The following is a 22,870-nucleotide window of genomic DNA, read 5'->3' on the forward strand; positions in this document are numbered from 1 at the left end:
CCTGGTCAGTGGGACAGTATCCAAGGCAGTCTTGAAACAGACTACAGACCTTTGACTGGGAAATGATCATAAACTACAGTCCTTTCCAAGCTTGCTTTGTGAAAGAGTGTTGCCAACAATCAGTAAATTTGCTGATGACACCAATCTGGGCAGGAGATGCTGCTTGATGGTGAGAAGGTTCTTCAAAGGGACCTGGACAGGCTAGAGTGATGGGCCAACACCAACTGTATGAGATTCAACAAGGCCAAGTGCCAGCTTCTGCATTTGGGCCACAACAACTCGCAGCAGTGCTACAGGCCTGAGGCAGAGTGGCTGGAAAGCTGTCCAGAGGAAAAGGACTTGGGGGACCTCGACAGCTGGCTGAGCATGAGCCAGCAGTGTGCCCAGGTGGCCAAGAAGGCCAATGGCATCCTGACTTGTATCAGTGTGACCAGTGCGGCCAAGGAAGCGTTTGGTCCCCTGTATTGGGTGCTGGTCGGGCCACATCTCAAATACTGGGTTCAGTTCTGTGCTCCTCACTACAAGAAAGACATTGATGTGCTGGAGCATGTCCAGAGATGGACAATGAAGTTGGTGAAAGGTCTGGAGCACAAGTTTTATGAAGAGCAGCTGAGGGAGCTGGGGATGATTAGTCTGGATAGAGGAGGCTGAGAGGAGATATGAATACTCCCTGAAGGGGAGTTGTAGTGAAGTGGGTATGGATCTCTTCTCTCTAGTAACGAATGATAGGACACGAGGAAATGGGTTCAAGTTGCACCAGGGGAGGTTTAGATTGGAGATTAGGAGGAGCTTTTTCACCGAGAGGGTTATTAAGCATTGGAACAGGCTGCCCAGGGAGGTGGTGGAGTCACCATCCCTAGAGATATTCACAAGATGCATAGATGATGTGCTGAGGGACATGATTTAGTTTAGTGATGGGCCTGGCTGTGTGAGGTTAGTGGTTGGCCTCAATAATCTTAAAAGTCTTTTCCAACCATAATGATTCTGAGTCTATGATTTGTGCCCTCAGGAAAAAAATGTTGTGTTTGCTAGGTCTAATTATCACTTTTGTAGTGGGTGGCATTAAGTTAGCTGTATTGAGACCCCTCCCCAACAGCAATGACTGTATGGAGTTCTTAAACAATGTTAGCTACGAGTCACAACTAAAGTCATCCAGGTCCCTGGTGACTTCTTCTATTTATTTTTTTTAAATAGCTTAAATCTGTAACTTGTGTGTCCTTTGGCATTTTGGAGATATGGTGTCTCTCCCAACTTTTATAATTACCTGAAGTGCTACTGATTTATGTACAGAATTGCAGCACAGAAAACACATTCATTCCCCCACGCTTCTGCTTGTCTGCTCTGACCATCTCTCCTTTTATGTATAAGAAAGACATGGACATTGAATGCATACCTCTAGTAGCATAAAATAAATGAATAGCACTTTAGAGATTTACATCCCTAGTGCAGGAGTGAAATAGTTAGAACAGCCTATGTTAAGTGCAGACTGTAGAGTGACTGGGAGATTATGTGGGTGCTGGCTTTCCCTGAATGGCTCAAGATGTGATAGAGGAAGCACAGAAATAGGCAGAGGCTCTGAACTGTGGGTTGTCAGGAAGAAGACCTATGGGATACATGTAAATTATATCCATCAGTTTGAAGTCTCACCTGAACATACAACAGTAGCATAATGAGAGCATGACTGTCTGTGGTGCAGCGTCCTGGAACAGTGTGCAAGATGAGTCTCGTTCCCTTCACAGTGAAACTCTTCTTGCCATATCAGTTCATGTCTGTCTTCAAAGTGAGTTCCTCTAAAGATATCCACAGCCTGGCCACATTCTAACTCATTACATACAACAGAGGCAGTTTTGAAATCGATGTGTGAAAAACAGACCATAGCCCAAGTTTCTTTTTGTTTTACTTTCAGATGTCCTGAACAGGCAGTGTCCCCTCCAGTCAGTTGCAGCTCAGAGAAGCCTGGAAAAAATCCCCAAGAAATCCAGCATCAAGAGTTGGTTATACCTTGGTAGGCAAGACACACATCAATTCTTTGAAGATCACTGGCACTTTTAAATAACCATTGTGGCAATTCCTGTATGCCACTGACAAGAAAAACAATGATGTATGGGAATGCTTATTCCTTAGTATATGTGTGAGCTGATGCAGGCAGGATGCAGGAGCTGTGACAAAACCATGAATGAAATGCAAAGAGTGCTTTTATTTTCATTAGCTCGCCAAGTGGGCAATCCCTGAAGCAGCTCCCAAGCTCAGGCACACAAGAGGGAGCACAGGCACCGTGGAATTCGGTCCTTGCTAGAGGATCACCAAGGCTGCTGTTTGTGCCTGTATTTCAGGGAGTCACACAGCTGTAGTTTAACACTGTGCTTTAACTTTCCCACAGCAGGGCAGCAATCTTAAGCATGTTTGATAGGGTGCCTCAAAATCACTCACAGGCCTGTGTTACCTGAACACAGATGTTCTACTTGTGTAACACACGAGGACAGACAACAATTAGAATGAAGTATCTATTCTTTCTACACTCCAGCTGCAAGTCACTTGAGTGTGTTTACAATCCTTGTCAACAATCTTCTATTGTTTTCCCACAGTATACAAACATACTAAATCCTTGGGAAACCACAGAAGGCTCAGTTTTGAACATTTGTGAAATCCTTGAGAAATAGCAATCCCCAAATAAATAAATAGCCATTTAGTAGTGTGTGCCCTTGAAACTTCATTATTCAAATTAATAGGAGGCTGAAGCACCCCAGAAAGAGGAAACAGGAAATGTTGTACATATCTTCAGAAAGGCTAAAAAGATGGTCTGGAGATCTACAGGCCGGTCAGCCTCACTTTGGTACCTAAGTCAAAACATGGAGTGATCCTCCTTCTGGAATACATTCTGAGCACAAGAAGGTGAATGGGAAGAGTCAGCATGAATTTAGCAGGGGTAAATCATGCCTATGTGACCTTATTACGTCCTCTGTGACTTCAAAAGTTGACTGAATTTGTGGATGAGGGGAGACTAGTGAGTGTCACTTAAGTCATGTTTAGCAAGGCCTTTGATAATGTCTTGCACAATATTCTTATGTCCAAACTAGGATGTTACAGTCTGAGTGGACGGACAACTACATGGTTAAAAAAAAGACGATGATCAGGCTGAGAGAACAGTTACTGGGTTGCACTCTACCCAGAGCCTGGCAACAAGTGGAATACCCCTTTTGCTTCTTTTGTGGTACCTGTTCTATTCAACATCTTTAACAACAAGCTAGAGGAGGTAATGGAGTGCACTTTTACTGGTTTGAGGGATAGGGGGGTGATAATCCCAAGAGCTGCCATTCAGAGGGGCCCGGACAAACTGGATTAATGGGCTGAGAGGAACCTTGTAAAGATCAAAAAGGACAAACGTTACGTTCTGAAACTGAGAAGGGAAAACCTCTTGCAATGGTACTTTATGCAAAGAGCAAAACCAAGCTCATCTTGCAGAGCAATGCAAGCAAGCAGACAATGGATTTGTTTGCCACTGAAGACTGTCTTGTTTTAGCTTACACAGAGATCTGGAGAAGAAGGCTAGTTGTATGGTATAACACACCATTTTCTTGCTTCTCCTTCTACATCTGCTTTTTCAGCCTCCATTCCTGGCCAAAGAGAAGTTCAGTATTGCTCTCCCGTTGCCTTGGAGAGCTGTGGTATAAACAAATAACATTTCTTTTTCTGTTCTAGATATCATTTACTATGTCTTCTTCCATTCTATGTCATTACTGTGCCCAGGAACACAGAAACACTTCTAGTCAGCAGAAGAGTTACTGATGGTGCAACTTACTTTAGCTGAGTAGAGGTCATGGAGAAAATGTTACCTCTGTGCAGTACTTGGCTTTATCCAGCTGGGACAAAGTTTGATCTCAGCCTTCAGGCATTTTTCTATCATACAAAGTTGGATGACTTCTTACCTGAGCAGATCACTCCGGTATCAAAATAATGAGGGCAGTTAAAAGCACCCCATCCTGAATGTGAGCAGTTCCAGAGAGCGGATTCATCACCACGGCAATCAAGTCGATACAACCACGTTGGTCCAGATCCTTCCCCAAAAGGAGCTCGATTAAGGGCTTTAACAGCAGATCCGCATTGTAGCTGTTTACAAACAACCTCAGCATCTTCTATAGTCCAGTCACCATCACACACAGTCCCCCACTGCTCCTCATGTTTTACTTCCACTCTCCCAGAGCAGGGACCAGTTCCGTTTGACAGCCTCAATTCATCGGCACCTTCACACACAGAGACAGAGCAAGGTTATGGAAAGGATCACACCTAATCACAAGTATCCACTAAAAATTGTTATTTTATTATTACTCCTAATTTACTCTTAAATCAGACTTATTTGGTTCACCTTTCTAAATAGTCCAACTTCAGGGAGTTTTATCTGAGCAAAAGACAAGTTTGAGCAAATCACAGTGTTAAAATATATATATTTCTAATGATGGGTGAACTTTGTCCTGATCTATCAGGACTGGGAAATGCTGAGTAGTGTGCCTGCTGTGTGATTCACAAAGGCTTCATCAGAGATTCTTTCTTTCTGTCATTCTACCATCATAATATCACTAGCACCAACTTCTTCCCACGTATGCCATGAAAAAGCAATTTCCCCTGTCTGACTTGACTTCTTCCTCTCAGACAAACTAGTAGTTACAATTGGGTGTCCCAATATTCTTTACCATTTTCATTCCTCTCTTGCCTTAGCCACTGTGTCTCCTAAGCAAGGGTACTCAATGAGAGAAAAGAATCACTTGTGAGGGGTGGCATGTTATCTCAGGAGATGCAGCAGCATAAGCAAAAGACAGATAGGTAGGTCTTCATATTGTTCTTATGCCCCACCATCTCTTAAGGTGAACCTGACGCCCAAAAGCTCCTCTTTTCTTCTCTGCTCCCAGGTCTGCTTCTTTCCTTTGATATGGATGTACATTTCCCAGTCTTTTTACCTGTGGACTCACAAAATAACTACAGTCATCACAGGCCACTTGATAAAGAGCCTGAGAGAAAAAGGAATAGATATATATTGGTTTCTTGCTTTACAGTATTGGGCTGCTACTTCAAATATTATACAGTAGGATTTAATGCTTGAAAACCTGTCATAAATTGAGACCACAATGGATCATAAGCCAATTATAATTTTATTAATTGTAGCAAGTAGAATAAGAGCAAAGACAGCGCTGGACGACAGGGGAGTCTGCCCTCCGCCAACTGCCGTACTGATTAGTTTAAACAGTCCTTTTTTATACATTTTGCATCCGTGGCTGTAAAGTAGGAGAACTGCTCTGCACATGCTTCAGTTACTGTGAGGGATCTTTTTTCTGTCTTTCGGTGCTTGCTGAGTAAGAAGTTTTCCTTCTTTGTTTTATAATTGATCCCTCACTTAGATAGAGTTGTTTTTCTTCTCTTCGCCAGTCCCTTAGAACATCTTGTAGTCATCCTTGAGCAGTATCTCTCCTGTTTACACAAATGGTGTCTGGTATGTGAAAGCAATTGCAGTTATCTTATCTCACATGAGTGATGTCCTGCAGCTGTTCACATAAGTACTTTCCTTTCTTTTGTCGCTTAACCTTTACATTGAGCTTAACATAAATTTTAATAAACAATACCCTAATTCATAGTTTCTTACAAACCCAAGGACAATTTTGTTACATTGAAATACAAGAATGATGGTGGGATGCTGAAGCAGTTCTTAGGAAGCCAAGCTACACAAAGGCCTCCTAAGACCTGAGCCTGCATCTTGCACAGACACAGTGAATACTAGAAACAAATGAAGCATGTAGCCTAAGATGTAATGACACATAAACAAAAAAAATGGACTTGTTCAAGAATTGTTTTAATTATTTTTTTTTCCAGTGAGGCAACTCTTCTGTGATTCAGTGAAAAGCAGCCAGAGGAGGGTAAGCAGATTGCTGATCAGTATGCTTATCTGGCTATGCCCTGCACCTACACAGCTCTGACTGTTTCATCTTCTTATTAAAATCTGTTTTCCTGGGTGAAGTGACTCTATTTAGTGTGCATGTATTTGCATGGAGGTCTAATTACCAGCAACTGGAGCAGGTCTGCATGTCATAGAAACATGTCTTTGATGCTGTACTAGTTTTGGCAAGGACAGAGCTAAATTTCTTCAAAGTATCTGGTACAGGGCTGTGTTTTGGATTTGTCATGAAAACAACACTGAGTAACACAGGGATGTTTTGGTTATTGCTGACCAGTGCTTGCACAGCATCAAGGCTTTTTCTGCTCCTGACACTACCCTGCCAGTGAGGGGCCTGGGTGTGCACAAGAAACTGGGATGGAGCGTGGCCAGGACAGCTGACCCAATCTAGCCATATCACAGAACATCATGCTCGGTATATAAACTGGGGGTAGTTGGTGGGGAGAGGCGATCCCTGCTCAGGCATCAGTCAGTGGGTGGTGAGTGATTGCATTGGGTATCATTTTGGGTTGTTGGTTTCTTTTTTTTCCCCTTGGGTTTTATTTCTCTCACTTGGTTACATTTCTACTAATTACTATTACAACTACATAATATTATTATTATTATATTCCACCTCGTTGTATTTACTATTCTTAACTGTTCTTATCTCAACCCACAAGATTTACTTTTCTCCCCCTAATTTTCCTTCCCATCGTGCTTGTGGGGAAAGGTGGGGGATGGTGAGTGAGCATGAGTGAACATGGTGCTTAGTTGCTGGCTGAGGTAAAACCACCACACTCCTCAGTTTGGCTGACACTGATGTATGCTGAGGTCAAAGTCCTGCTGGGAGACATCTCTTTATCTCTTCCCAGGAAGAGATAAAGGGCTGTCACACAGCCATTGTCACCTGCAGAGTGCTGGCTCCTCTAGCCATTGTCTTTTTTTCTGTCAGTTTCTTCAGAATCTGATAACTTACAGAAATAGTACAGACCAAACTGCCAAGCTGGAAGGTATAAGACAGCAGTTTACTCAAAAAGTCTTTGAAGCAGAGGCAACAGCAGATGGGCTGCTGAGGCTTTTGTGCTTCCTGGTGTAATACAGGGGATGTCAGATGATAACAGAGGATGGGCACTGTCAGGATCAGCTAGGTTTTTAATTTCTATTTGTCTCATAGGTGCACAAAGTAAAAGTTATGGGTTATTACTAAGACAGACGAGACTGTCTCTTTTCCGGGTTAGGTAAAGGTGGCCTGTCCACCTATGGCAAGTCCAGGAATTACTTGTCCAATCAGAGTTTTACATGACACCTCGTATGGATCTAGACGAGATTCCGTATCGCTACTCCCACAGCCATCAGGTGGTACTTGGCATTCACAGTCGGGTGGGTTTATTTAACGGGAAATAAAGTATTATACAATAAAGAACAAGGGGATTAAAAACTCTGCAATGCACGTTTGAAATAATGGGACAATGCAAACACTACAAAGTATTACAAGGGACTACAATAAAGCTACACAATAAAGTGAATAAAATAAAATAAAAACTTAACAATAAACAGTTCAGTCGTTGGGATTGCAAGGCCTTTTGGCCAAGCTTGCAAACATATGTATGATTTCCACAGATGTTAAGAGTGCCTTGTTCGATAAGCGTCTAGCGACTTTAGGAAACCTTACTACTTGAATGATGAATGGCTGATCAAATTTGGCAGGAGCTTGCCACATGGCAGGCTCCTTTTATGTTAGAGATGAGAAAAGGGAAAGTAGTCATGTCTTTAATACTAGATAATTGTCTTACAGAAGCAACAGGTACGATTTGATGTATTGGAAGGGGAAAATGTACAGTTGAAAAAAGAAAAAAGAGAGAAAAGGAAAATAGAAGGTATACTTGGAAGTGTAAACAATTAGAAATGCAAAATACACTGCTTGAGTCAAAACTGCAGCCACAGATTATTGCAGAAACTCAAGAATGGAGGAGGAGCTTGCTGGAACCTAAAGATGATTGTGCCATGTATGATGATGATTGGTACGGGGATATCTGGAAAAAAACAGACCTGCATACCCTCCCCTCAGGACAAGGTGATAATGAGAATGATTCCCTGTCTCCTCACCTCTTGGAACCAGTGATGAAGGCAGAACAACAGAAGGCGCCTCTGGAGGCACAAAACCCTCCTCCCTCCACACTACTAGAGGATTTACTGCCCTAGAACTAAGAGATTGGCATATAGAGCTAACACAGGGGAAACATCCTTGAACTAGATAGCATGGATCTGGACAGCTGCAGCGAATCGACTCTACCTTGTCCCTGCTAATGTACAGTTGTGACATTAGTTCCCAAAATCTTGTTAGATACCATGAGGCTAAATAATCCTGGTCCCTTATGGACTTCTGCTTTGCGCTGAGGATGGATCATCTGTCCCACCAACTGTAGGGAAAAAAGTGTATGGCCCTGCTGAAGATCACTCTTTTAGACAAATCAGAAGGATCAGTACTTGCTGCCCGAGGTGCTGGGCATCTCCTGCAGAAATATATCCCTTTGAGGTGATTTGTGAGCCTGTAACACTTCCAGCTCATATGTGGTGGTTTAGCCCTGGCTGAGTGCCAGATGCCCACCAAGTCAGTCTATCATTCCCCCTCCAAAACTGGACAGGGGAGAGAGAAATACAATGAGAGATTAGTGAGTCAAGATCACTCAGGGAGTGGATCCTGTGGGCTACCCCAACCCACGTGCAGGACCTGGCACTTGGCCCTGTGAACTTCATGAGGTAAGGTTCATGTTGGCCCAGTTCTCAAGCCTTTCAAGGTCTCTCTGGATGGCACTGCTTCCCTCATGCTTATCAACTGCACCACTCAGCTTGGTGTCATCTGCAAACTTGGTGAAGGTGCCCTCAAGCTCATGACCTATGTTATTAATAAGGATATTGAACATTAGTGGTCCCAGGAGGGACCCTTGAGGGACAGTGCTTGTTAATGATTGATGTTTGGCTATTGAGCTGTTGACTGCAACTCTTTGGATGTGGCCAGACAGCCAATTCCTTATCTATTGAATAGTGCATCCATCAAATCTACATATCTCCAATTTAGTGAGAAGAGTGTTGTGAGGGACCATGTCAAAGGCCTTACAGAAGTTAAGATAGATGACATCAGTTTCTCATGATGAGGCCATTGGTGCTATTTCTGTTTGTGTCACTGCTGTGGTTTTGTTTGTGTGGCCATCCATGCACAGGTATATGTATGTGTGTGCATGCGTATCTGTGTACTGGCATATGTAACTGCCTTGTGTTTCATCATGCTAGCAGTTTCAGCAACCTCTGCACAAGGAAGTTTTTCATGAAGGAATTTATCAAGCTGTAATCAGACACTTAAATAGTGATTACATAAGAGATATAAAACCCTTGAGCCTTGGGATACAGGCCAATCTGAAATGAAGACAGATATGTAATTACTTGATGGATATAAATGCTCAATTGAATTACACATAGAATATCGAAACATTTTAAAGGAATTTTATGTTTCAGAGGAAGGGAAGATCTGCACCTTTTGTTATGGAACTAAGAAGCCTGGGGCACTTTTAAAAAAAATTGTTTGCCTCTTGACAACTAAATCATTTTGTACTCATCACATTCACCTGTTCACCATTGCTGTCAGCTCATGAGCCCCTTGGAACCAAGTTGTTGGATATGAGCTTTATGCGTCTCAAGGAGAAAACTTAAAAGGAGAAAATGGAAAAAATGCTGTGTTGGCATTACTGAACCATGTGAATTAAAAACCCAGGCTGCTCTGCCGTGACCCTCCATGGCTGCAGAGGCAGGGCCTGCCTCACCATGGGCTGCACCATGGCCTGAAGGTTTGTTGCCCTCATATTCTCACTCCTCTCTGCAGCTGTGTTTTGCTCCTCAATAGTAACTTTTCCACCCCTTCTCAAATATGTTAAACACATTCTGCCACTACTGCTAATTGACTCTGCCTTGGCAAGCAGTGGATCTGTTTTGGAGACGGCTGGCATGGGACCTGTCAGACAACAGAAACTTCTAGCAGCTTCTCACAGAAGCCACCACTACAGTCCCTCTGGCTACAAAAACTTTGCTATGCAAACCCAGTACAGCATCCCTGTCTTCAGATCCTAAGTGGAGGTTTCCAGCAGCCAGTGTTGCCTCAGTTGCAGGTGGCCAGCTCACTGCCCAAGGACCAGCTCACTCCCTAAGGGTGGTGGCTCTCACACTGCTATAGGGTTGTCACGGTTTAGCAAGGAGCCGCTTTTGCTTGGTAACAGGGGGAGGGGGTTGCAGCAAAGACCCAGTAAAGAGTTCTCAGACTGTCCCCCAACTCCTGGGTTCAGACCCACCTCCGGCCTGACTGGGCTAATCTGACGCCTCTGTGATCACTATTTAAGGACGGGAATTTGAAATGCTTGGGAGGAAATGTAAGAGTGATACAAGATGGAGGCAACCACGCGGACCCCACAGTCAGAGAAGGAGGAAGGAAGGAGAAGCACCAGACCAGAGACCCCTCTGCAAGCCGTGGCGAGAACACAGGCTGTACCCTGCGAGGAGGTGGCCACGGTGTAGGCCGTGCTGGAGAGCCTGTGGGCTGCAGAGAGGTGGAGAAGAGCTGCAGCCTTTGGGATGAATGTACGTCGGAGCAGCCCGTGCAGCGCTGCTGTGTGTGTGAAGTACTGCGCGGAGGAGCAGGGAGAATCAGCGCGGAGCCTGCCTGCCCTGAGGAGAGACAAGTGGCAGAAGCTATCAGGAATAGACGGGCTGAAACCGCTATTCCCTGCCTCCCTGAACAGTGGAGGAGGAGATAAAGACTGGGATCAGGACTCTGAGCCAGGGGAAGAGGGGATGGGTGGGGAGAAGGTGGTCTTAAAGGGCTGATTGTACTCCTCATCATTATACCATTCTGTGGTGTTTTATGCTGGTTATATTTTGAGGTTTTATGGTTATGTTTTAGTTGGTGGATTAAATTATTTTCTGTTTTCTTCCCCAAGCTGAGTAGCCTGGTCTGTTTTGTCTGGGACCACAAGCGGCCATTAAGCCCTCCCTACCCTTTAGGAATCCTCAGTCCCTTGGTACTTTAGTCTAATCATGGTCTTTTGTCCCTTGATAGGCCTAAACCATGACACAGATGCACTCTCTCTGGGAAGCTACAGGGGCTATTTATATTTAATTTAAATTCTTTTCCTATTTTACTACCATATGTAAAATGAAGTATTAACTTACCCAGCGACACCTGAATGGAGAGGAGAAGCAGCCACAACACTGGAGTACAAAGAAGTCCTTTTGTTGCCATCCTGATTGCAGACAGATGAAACACACTGTTAGGCACTGCCTAGAACCACACTCTGTGTGGGCTCTGAGTGTCACAAATGACTACAAAGGAGGAAATATATAGATTCACATGGTAGCACGAACTACATGAAGGAACCAATAGAAATATTTTTCACCTTTTCAGATACTATCAACACAGTAATCTCAAATCTGAAAGAACACAAACCTCCAATAAAATTGAAAAATTGTTCCTGTGACCTTATATGAAAGATGACTGTGCTTCTGATGTCATCATCGGAATTGTCTTGGTTTTCGATAGGACCAACATTGGTGATACAGGCAGAGCAGTAGGCAAAATGGTTGCTTCTCACTTGACAAAGTAATGTGAAAGCGCAGAACATTGGTCATTTTATGAATTACTTTGGAGAAGAAAAAGGCTTAGAAAATCCTTAACTTTGTGGCTCATCCATCTCCTTGGGAGAAACTGTACCCTCACTATAAAATCAACAGAAGTGATATTTATCACTAGCAGTAGTTCTGTAAGTGAAAAAATGACACCAGCTCTGTCTTTGAGGCAAGCGCTCCTCAGGGTTTCCTTATTCAGTCAAAACTTGAGAGTTATATGGTCAGAAGGTCTTGAAAGACCATCGTCCTTACGATGTAAATTATAAGACTTCCTGCTTCCTCTACTAAGTTTTTTTTTGTTTTGGGTTGTGAATGACTATTACTGGTAATTCTGCCCATTCTCTCACTCACTCTAGAATGATGAATTTAAGGAAATAAAAGCCACTGTTAATCAAATTGGGGCTTCTTGAATAATTCTTGGCAACTGGAACAAGTTGCAGAATACCATCTGTTTACATCAATCTAAACACACAATCCTCTTTATGACACTGACAAACATACTCTTTTTCTCTGATGGCACCTATCTGTTTATCCAGAAGCCCAAGTTCAGTGACATCTAAGCTGTTCTTAGTACATCAACATGCTCTTCAACCTCTTCCCCTTCTCACTCAGCTTTATATACCCGTTCAAGGTCTGTATAACTTTGCAGCAGCATAACCTTGGGTCAGACTGCTGTGGAAAGAGTTGCTTGGTGAAGAGCAGAGAAAAATCTGGCCAGGGGCTGACCATTCTTTGCCTAAGAGTTGCTCAATTGGTCTGTGCTAGAGCTATATGGCAGCCAAGCTTGGGTCTTGCCATGAACTTTGTTGGCACTGACCCATATCTGCTGACTTTATGGCTTGATATGGCTTGGATGTACCACCTTACCACCTTACTGTCTTGTCTGGATTGCCTGGACTACACACTTAACCTGGCTGCAGTCACTGGACTTCTTGTTCAGTTTTCTATGAGACTGTACCCCTTGGATCCTGCCTCATGCCTGGCTTGCTGTCAGATTCAGTTCCTAGATGATCTTCCTTTGAAGAGCAGCCTGCTTCTACTCCCTGATACAGACTTCTGAAAAACAGAGAGTCACTCCCACTCTACTGGAAAACTTGTCAGGGTAAAGAAAAAAAACCCTACAGATATGTTAATAAGAGTATCTGTTTCGAAAAAGTTCACTGCTATCAGTTTCATCCCTTTGGAGGTCCATTCACCACCTTTTCAGAAGTATTCCCTGATGCTTTCCACGCTGTATGCCCACTGTTCGTCTCAGAAGTGGATGCCTTCTCCTTCACAAGATATCGATCATGACAGCTAAAATTTCTAATGGGGCAATGAGGGGAATCTGAGAGTGTGAAATAAGTGGATCTGAAGGACTAGGAATGACTTCAAGACTGATGAAGAAATACTGAAGTACATTTGCTTAAAGTTTGATTTTCCCACTGTAAAAATATGTTGCTGAATTCTTGGTGCTTTTTTTTTTTCCCCACTTTACATGAGTTTCTGGGACTTCTGGATGGTTTATGTCACTTGTGAAGGTTCTTTCAGAGTTGAATTCCTCATCAGAAAAGCCTAGGAAGATGAATAAAAAACAACCCTCGTGGTCTGAAGGCATACAACAGAATGTGCTGGGAACAAGACTCAGTCTTATACGCTTGAGAAAAAAATTTACAACTCTATAACTGTATTGGGTTTGTGTGATGGGGTTTTTTTTGGTAGCAGGGGAAAGGCTGCAGTGGTGGCCCCTGTAAGAAGCTGCTTGAAGCAGCTCCAAGTCACACCCGTCTCTGGTCAAAGCCAAGCCAATCAGGCACCTCTGTGAATAACATATTTAAGAAGGGAAAACCTGCAAAAGAAGTAGGAAGTGGGATGAGAGAGAAGGAACTATGAGGATACCAAGGTTAGTGAAGAAGGGGAGAGGAGGTGTGCCAGATCAGAGACTCCCCTGCATCTCATGTCAGGCTGTTCCCCTGCAACCCATGGAGATTAATGGTGGGGCTACATCCACCAGCAGCCCACACAGGACACCACAATGGAGCAGATACCAGCACCTGAAAAAGTGCATGACTGTGTGGGAAGGGTGCACTGGAGCAGTCTGTTCCTGAAGGACTGTCCCCATAGAAGGGACCCACACTGTAGCAGTTTGTGGAGAACTGGGGAGGACTGTCTCCCTTGGGAGGGACTCTGTGCTGGAGCAGAGGAAGAGTATGAGGAGTCCTCCCCTAGAGGGGAAAGTAACAGCAGAGGCCATTATGAGGGACCGATCCCAACTCCCATTCCCTGTGACGCTGAAGTGGGGAAGAAGTAGAGAAATCACAAGCAGAGCTTAGCCTGGGAAGAAGAGAGGGATGTGGGGGAAGGCTATTTCCTCCTATGCTCTTTTTGATTGGTGGCAGAATAAATGGGTTTCTTCTTTCCCCCCCCCCATTAAGTATATTTTACCTGTGACTTATCCCTCACTGTCTTTATCTCAACCCAGGAGGCCTTTGTTATTTTTCATCTTCCCTATCCTGAGGCAGGGGCAGTGAGCCAGGGGCCTTCCAGTGCTTTGTGACCAGCTGGGCTTAAATTGCAACAGTAACTAAAAATCAAATTGTTTATGGAGTTGCAGGGACACTGCATAGTCTGCACCCTTGGACAGGAAGACGTAACTGATGCTGATGGTCTAGAACCTGAAAGAAGTAGAAAGCCCTCACAGAAACCCTAATAAACTGAAATTTTACACACAATAGTTAGAATTCATAAGAATGCAAGAAGAAAATAGAGAATTTTTTTGCTGTATGAGAAGCACCATACTAGTATCAGTTCCATGACTTTCTTATTGTACATTCTGAGAGCAAAATGATGCCTATTTCTTCACAGAAATGAAAATAAGGTCTCAATATACTGTTTGACCACTGTTTATGTGATTGCCAAGAAGGTGCTTCAAGCCATACTGCTTCCAAAGCAGCACTTCCTTCCCAGGGCTTCTATTGTCAGCTCTAGGAATACCTTCTTGCTAAGGACTACTTCTCAAAACTTTTGCAAGGAATCTAACCTAATGTTGATTCAACTCTCCTTAGTGGGATGAGCAAAAATTAAGAGGTGGGCAAGGCCCATTGTTTTCCAGCTTGCAAGGAAAGAAGAAGAAAAGGAGATACAGGGCAAGGTTCCAATCTGGTTGGAGCACAGAGAGAAGCTTCGTTGTTTTCAGGATTTGTCCATATACAGGGGATACTCACCTTCCTGCAAAAAGGACACATATGTTGAGAACAGCCCAATAAATAGCCCAGTGTTTCAGAAGGAAATCTCCAGTTTATCTAATAGGTATAGTATTATATAGGTATAGGTATATATATAAGTAGAAGAGAGGGTTTCGCCTTCTCTTCTGATGCTCCTCAGTCCTATCACTTTACATTTGCAAAGAAATGTAGCATAGGGAATTGATCACATAATGATGTTCTTGCAGCAGGGCTCTGAAGCAGGCTGCATGGGTACCACTCACAGTTTGTGCAGGGAGAGTAGCTGGAAGATTAATTTGACAGGACCCCGCAGCTGACTGGTGTGTAGACTGCTTTTACACAGAGTCACCTAAGAAGGCAAGTACCATTAGAGACACTGAGGCTTTCATATCCTGGAGCAAAAAACAAAGGATGTGGTTAGAGGCTCATCTTACTTTTGAAGCAGTCAGCACAATTATTGTCTACATTGCCAAGTAAAAGTTGCTTAGCAACTGACACTGGGTCCAGTCAGATGGCAAAAGACTGACTTGCACCCACACTGCATAAGATCAATTCCCTCTATATCATATTTCCCTTGAAGTGGGCCCAAACAAAGCAAGAGATTGAACCAGAACCTACATCGTGGACAGAGGTTAAGTGCTTGAGTCTACTTGCTTACTGTACAGTGTAGGGGTACTCACAAGGCTCACTCTCATCTCTCCCTCCTGCAGCTGAAGAACTTTCTGATCATCTTGATACCTGCCAGGCTTCATCCCCGTGCCAGCATAGAGGATCCCTCCCAATCCATGTGAACATGATGTATATAGAGTAGGAAGTGGGCAAGAAAAGTCCTTTTTTGTAGTCTGTAAAAGACTTTTATTGTAAAGAGTTTTCAATACTTGGTAGTACAGAGTTGTATAGTGAGAGATCTCTTAACAAGCAGTTGTACTGGACATGGATCTAAGAAGAAGAGACATGAGTCTAAGAAGATGGGAGGAATGTAGTGCCCATGAGTCCAACCAAAGCTATATGAGGGTTCTGCATTACCTCTGAGACTGCATCTGCTCTCCCTGAGAAGTGGTATTGTAAGAAAGAGGACACTGGACTCACACAAATCTACAGGTCCCCTGGAAGGAATTTTCCAACATCTCTACAGTGCAGCCCTCACAGTAGATAAAACACGCCTGCTGTGCAAAGATAGCAGATAGTGCAATACCTAAATAATAGCAGCCTGACCATGCTGCTCCCATGACCACTGCAAGAGAGTGGCTAGTACATACAGGTATAAATGTAAGGGAGTTGCTGCACATTAACACTTAGAATTTTTATAAATATGTCACTCCCTGCAACATAACTAAGAGAATCTTGCCTGATTAATTCCCTCTACTATATGCTACCACAGTGCTTCCCCTCAAACAACAGGAACTGTATTCATAGAGAGCTCTTTTTTTCCCACACTTTTGACTACAAAGTCAGACGGTTTTCTTATTGAAATTATCAGAATGCAGCAAATCTTTCTTCGTAATTTGTCGGTCTTCAGATAGCATTCCAGATAGCTGTTATTGCTGCCCTTTGGCTGCTTATCCCTGTCAGCCTCTCTGGCATGCTATAGGTAGGCAGGTGAAGGAGCTTAATTTAATTGTGCTACAGAGCAACTGTATCTGGTAACCTTTCAAACTACTAGGCTTACAGGTAACAAAAAATTCTTAAGTATTTGTCTTATGGTGCTATTAAATGGATTTAATGAGAATATGGACCCTTTTGTACGAGAAGAATGTACACATTTACAAAAGCTTCCTCTAGGTCTTAAGACCTTCAGTCCCACATGTCTATGAATGTGGGTGAAGAAGACACAGACACACAAACAAGTCTTGTGATCCAAAGTTAACACAAAACTTTAAAACTCAAAAAAAGCCTGCTTCAGAACTGTTTTTGGAGGCCATGTATATGTGTCTTTGAACTACTATTACCTTGAAGCAAAACACAGATGGAGCTAAGAGATGGAGCTAATACGCTTAGTGTTAAGGATGAGAGTGTCTGAAGGAAAGCAAGCAGTTAGGAAGGAAACCACTTTCTTCCTTACTCAGATTGCACTGGGGGCATTTTGAGTTTCAGAGAAGAGATGTATCTTGTGGTTTAGTTAAAACCAAGCTTCAAAAAGGACTAATCTCTGTATCTCAAACTGACAATGGTTTAAACACATATCTGAAATTAAGTAATCGGGAGTGTTATTTACTTGTGTGAACCTTTATAATTGTAGTTTTTAAAAACTTCCAAAAGCTAGTCATGCATTTTGTGGACCCAAACACTTTTGGAGACATGGCAGCCAAAAATTTGCCAACAAAATTATGACTTGAGAAAATCGTACTTCAAAGAAATGTATATATATTTGTCAAAAGTTGTTTTTAGGGAGAGCTCAAGTGCAAGCCAGTGTGATTTATGTTGTAAAAAAAGTCAAGATGTCATTCAGTTGCAGAGTAAACTATATTTTGATCTTGTGATCCCCTGAATGTGTCTCTCCTCAAGAGTTAAATAAATTGAAAGTAAAGTTTTAGTGACTTTATTTTGAATTGTGGTCTAAGGCAGGTGCACATTCTCTGAGACATTTTAATTTATACATGGAAGCTTTGGTGTTCTCTTTTTGTGGCTACTATTGTATCATTTTTCCTTAAAAGAAATATTTTTTTACAAAATATTTTTACATGATTCCCTGTCACATTTTTTCCTCCAGTTTTTATTAATCCCAAGCAGTCATGAAGTCAGTATTTAAGCCACGTGTGGTAAAATCAGCTTGAGGTAACTGTCCAGCATTTCGTATTTAGTATGCAATCAACTAATGACAGAACAACTGAAAATTAATGCTTCTGAAAATTAATTAATGCTTCTGAATATGAATGTTTCTGAAAAGTTGCATTAATGATGCTGTATTATGCTGTGACACGTGCCTCAGAGAATTGTGAGATCACCTCTAGTTTTTAATTAAATGCCGGGAACCACAACTTAATCCTTCCCGTTCCCTCTAAACATCCCATAATTAATCCTCTACATTCCCAAAATTCCATTGTTAAATCCTGAAATTCTCTTCTTTCCCCAGACTCCCTATCTTAACTTCTGTACTCCTCTATGCAGGAGTCTGCCTTTGTTTGCATTACATTCCAAAGAGGATGGAATCATCATTGTTTGTTTTACACAGGGGCATTCACTATATTAGTAACTTCCAGTGGTTTAGCAGTAGCTGATTCAGGCAGTTGTGTTGGCTGCGGTCTTGATTTGTCACCGTTCTTCTGATTGTTTCCTGTGTATTTGTAGAGCTCTTAGATTTTTCATTATTAATCTGAAGTATATGTATCCTATGAACTTAGCTGTATCTCAGAAATCTTGACTCTTAAAAAGGTTAAAAAGGTTCTGAGATTTACTTGCAACATGAGCACACAGTCTTCAATTTATAGACTATTACTTAGGAAATACATCATCAAATACTTGAAAGTAGCAGTCACTCCTAGATCTCTGACTTTATTTATGACCTTGTATAAAGGGACAAAGAGGTTTAAAGGGAGAAAGAAACCATGAATGTCCACATCTGCATCTGTATGATGGCATGTTAAATGATGCCCAGTTAGGCTACAAAACACCCCTAAATGTAAGAAAATCAGCAAACTCACAAAAAAATCTTGTCAGCCAACTGTTGAAACCAAGCATTACTGTGGATCTCTTGAGGGTGCACTGAATTCAGCTGTGCCTAAATCATGGAACAGGGATATTTGCCCAGGGACAGCTGTGCTACAAAAAGTCAGCAAGTACGAGGTAGCCAGTGGCACTGGACTCTCTTCTTGAGCTACTTGGGTATGGCGGAGGAGCTAGCACTATACCCAAAAGCACCAAGCTGTGGTATAACATACTCCCTAATGTTGGAACATTCCAGAGAAAACTTGGCAACAGGGGTTCCAGATCCCTCATTTCTGCCATCCCAAAGCCATTAAGGATCACTAAGACAAGAAACACCATCAAATCCTTAAAGTTCTTCAAAGACACATGAAGGAGCATGCTGAAGGGGTACCTTGGCATCTCACGTTTGAACGTCCAGATATTGGTTCAGTATACAGAAGTATTTCCACATGAACATGAAGGTCGTGAAACAAGTACATGAAACTGTTGCTAGCTGGCTGGTGGTCCTGGATACCTTTTCCATGTCTTCTTAAGGCCATAAAGAGATATTTGTGCTCCAAAACAGTCTGACATCCCCTTCAGGTACCCACATGTTGATGTGGTGTATGCCTGTCAGAAAGCACCAGGAAATTCCCATAAAACATCCTACATCCCTTGAAGAAGTTTGCCAGATGTATTGCTGAATATGGAGGGGGTATAGGAAAAAAGTATGAATGTGACCAACCCCTACCACAGCAGCCAACAGTCTTGACTACAAAATAAAAGGAAATCCCCCTCAGGATGTACTTTTTGTCCCTCCAATTTGTGAAGAATGAATGAGTTGACAGCACTGCTATACATAGCCCACAACCTCAAGTTAGTGAGATGTGTAGAATGTGTCAGGATCTTTGAATGGGAAGCCATGAACCTCCCGTAAAGTCTTCATAGTTCTGAGACCAAGGCCTTAATTTCACCAGAAAGCTCATGCGTATCCTTCTGTTGCCTGCTTCCCAAATATACACAGAAACCAGTATAGACATGTGTTATAAGGGCCCTCAGATGAAAATGCACTCGACATAAATTTTGCAACTGTGACTGGTACATCCTGTGGAAGTGCAGATAAACCAGCAGACACCAGTTGAGACCAAGATAAGAAACTAGAGAAATCTATGAACAGAGAGATGAGGCAGGACAAGACCATATATGGAAGAAAAACTCAAGAGTTCCTGGAAAGGACACAGAGAGACACCTATTCAGTAACCACTAGGAACAACCAAGGACCACCGAAACCCCCATTGAAGCTCCTCAAGATACTGGCCAGATGCACGACTGTGAAAATATGATAGTTATACATTTGTCTGGGAAAATCTAATCCATATATATATGTAACAGGATAATATAAGCCTTAGCTGATCCAACATATGACATGCACATTAGGCGGAGTGATTCCCCTGCACATCCAGCTCTGCATAAAGGAATGCCTGCTTCTTAATGCCACATTGGTGTTAAGAAATTTATTCCTGATTTTGTGAAACATGCACACGAGGCTGTTAATGCTGGCTTTGCTGCAGACTGAGTCAAATATATGTTCTTGCATGTCCATATTGACTTGCAATAGACTTCTGTAAGGTTGAGAAAGGACAGCACTACTTCCCGTAGTCCTGGAAGATATGCTATTCACACCTCATATATGGAGAAAGTGAGACACAGAAATTCACCCAGGGAAAAAAGCACCATGGTTCTAAGTTGTCATTAAAGCATGCTCTGACCTGGGTTGATTGATAATGATAGATAAGAGTCCTAAAAATTGGGAGAAATAAAGCAAATAAACACAAATGGAAAAATTAAGAACAGCTGGTTTTCAAGGTTGACTTTCCATAAATGTGTAATAGTGTGTCTTTGGAGTTCTGTGGTAATGATTAACAAACAAATGTTTTATGACATTTGTTAACAAGTAGCAGTTCATACTAGAGCCTCTTTTGGATCACATTAAAACAAGAATTTAACTTGAAGTGAGTACTATTGTTAACACAGTCACAGTGTCTACATGCTTCAAGCAAACATTTGGGATGTGTTAGAGATGACAAGAAATTACTTTGCAGGAATAATTTTGAAGTGCAGTTCAGAAACTGGAGTTAGATAAACTCCACAGGCTAGAGCTCCATCAGGAATTATTCTGTGGTGAAAAGTTTTACTAGAGCATGATTGTACATTAGTTCTTCAGGATTTTTCCCCCTAGGCATCAAAGTTTCAGAAAGAGTGGGATTGAAAATAGCTCAGTTCTAGCTAAAGAAATTGATTTTAGATAGTGATCCTAGGTATGCAAACCAGTATATAATCAACTTTCTACCGCTCCTTACAACATTTTCAAATTTTCTTCCTTCAGTGCTAGTGACTGATTATCGCTAATAATTGAATTCTGCTTTCCCTTTGTTATTACCTTAGGAGTGTGTGAATTCTAGTTGTACAGGAAAAATAGAGAAAAAACCACAATTATATTTGGTAGTGCTGCATGTGGGCATGGCAATGGTAAATGCATGTGGTGCATTACCTAGGGTTTAAGGTTTTTACTCCACCAGAGTTCGAGTCAGAAATGGTATAGAGTACTTCTTGGTGCTTGCCAAACGGAAACTCTAGGCACGAATAAACTTCAAAGACAAGCAATGAGAGATCTAGATTCTAATTTTAGAATTTTCTTCCAGTGTTTTGGGGGTTTTTTTCAGACTTCAGTTTTGAATCTGGCTTTCTGTAGCAGTTTTATCTGGGCTACGTTTTAGTAGTGGGGAGGCTACAGTGATTCTTTAGACAAAGAGCTGCCAGAAGCTTCCCCTATATCTGATAGGGCCAATGGCAATAAATTCTAAGATGGACCTGCCACTGACCAAGGCAAATTAGTAATGGAGGTAACGCCCCTGTGAATAACGTGTTTGAGAAGGAGAAGAAGTTGCTGCTCAGATGCAAAATTGCAGCAGCAGCAGAAGAGTGAGAATGTGAGAACAACATCTCCACAGACACCAAGGTCACTGGAGAAGGAGGGGAAAGAGGTGCCCAGGCACTGGGAAAGAGATTCCCTTGTAAACTGTGGTGAAGACCATTGTGAGTCAGCCCATAAAGGACTCCATGCTGGAGTCCAAAAGAGACTGTGACTCCATGGGAAGCCCACACTGGAGCAAGTTCCTGGCAGGACCTGAGAACCTGTGGAGAGAGAAGCTCATGACAGGGAAGGTTTGCTGGCAGGACTTGTGATTCTGCAGGGGACCCACGCTGGAACAGTTTGCTCCTGAAGGACTATTTTCCCTGTGGATGGCCCACATTGGGGCAGTACATGAAGAGCTGCACCCCATGGGAAGGACCTGTGATGGAGCGGTTCATGAAGAACTGTAGCCTGTGTGAAGGACCCACCTTGGACAAATGTGTGAAGGACTATCTCCTATGGGAGGGACCCCATACCATAGCAGTTGAAAGTGTGAGGAGGCCTCCCCACGAGAAGCAGCAGTAGCAAAGTCCATCTGTAGTGAACTGACCATAACCCCTGTTCTCTAGCCCCTCCTGCCACTGCAGGGGGAGGAGGATGATTCCTGCGAAGAAGGAGGGATGGGGAGTGGTGTTTTAAGTTGATTTTACTTCTCATTTTCTCTACTTTGTTTTGATTGTTCATTAATTTTTACAAATATGTAAAAGGTGGGTGTCAGGAGGATAGAGCTAGGCTCTTCTCAGTGATGTCCAATGACAGGACAAGGGGTTATGGATATAAGCTGGAATGTAAGAGGTTCCAGGGAAATACAAGGAATAATTTCTTCACTGTGAGGATGACAGAGCACTGCAACAGGCTGCCAGATGGGCTGTTGAGTCTCCTCCTCTAGAACCCACCGGGACAAGGACCTGCTAGTCTAGGTGGCCTGCTCTGGCATGGGGGTTGGACTAGATGATGTTTCGAGGCCCCTTCCAACCCTTAAGATTCTGTGATTCTATGATTAATAAATCAAACTATTTCTCCTCAAGTTGAGTCTGTTTTGCCCGTGATGCTAATTGCAGAGTGATCTCCGTGTCTTTATCTCGACTTGCGAACCTCTCATTATATTGCTCTCTCCCCTATCTAGTTTAGGAGTGATAGAATGACTTGATGGACACTTCACACCCAGCCAGGGTTATACCACCACACTTTCTTACAACTTCTTATTTAAAAGAAAGAGTATGGGTTAAATCCTTTTCTGGTTTACAGAAATGACCATTACTTATCCTTACATTTGACACTACCATTGTTTAGGATGAGTTACTGCTGGCAAATCACAAAAATACATAGAAGTGCAACAACCAGAGAAAAGTTACTCAAGAAAAGCTAAATTGCTTGCATAGAGATGCCCATACACGAGACTGGCAGTAATGTTTCTCAAGTTAATACTTCTGTAGTCTTCTCCAAAATATGTAGCTATCTGTAGTAGTTGTAGCCCTG

At 42.6% G+C, this 22,870-nt stretch overlaps 1 protein-coding gene across 13 annotated transcripts in view; it reads right to left on the bottom strand.

The window, feature by feature from the left end:
• The window catches only part of LOC104564058 (scavenger receptor cysteine-rich type 1 protein M130), a 47,125-nt gene that overhangs the window by 18,219 nt on the left and 6,036 nt on the right, over positions 1–22,870 (bottom strand). For 7 of the 13 annotated variants that reach the window (XM_062006479.1, XM_062006558.1, XM_062006548.1 and 4 more), the window contains exons 1-4: positions 11,444–12,618; positions 11,138–11,208; positions 3,927–4,241; positions 1,648–1,956 (exon numbers count right to left, since the gene is read on the bottom strand). In XM_062006479.1, the coding sequence (XP_061862463.1) occupies positions 1,648–1,956; positions 3,927–4,241; positions 11,138–11,208; positions 11,444–11,586 (838 nt within the window). In that variant the 5' untranslated portion in view covers positions 11,587–12,618. Of the gene's footprint in view, positions 1–1,647; positions 1,957–3,926; positions 4,242–4,760; positions 4,830–11,137; positions 11,209–11,411; positions 12,619–12,789; positions 13,145–18,829; positions 19,441–21,819; positions 21,882–22,870 lie in introns of those variants that run through there. The other 6 variants (XM_062006504.1, XM_062006531.1, XM_062006496.1 and 3 more) reach the window with 6 other exon arrangements.

Source organism: Colius striatus, chromosome 1 (assembly GCF_028858725.1).
Source record: "Colius striatus isolate bColStr4 chromosome 1, bColStr4.1.hap1, whole genome shotgun sequence".
In the NCBI taxonomy this organism is placed as follows: Eukaryota; Metazoa; Chordata; class Aves; order Coliiformes; family Coliidae; genus Colius; species Colius striatus.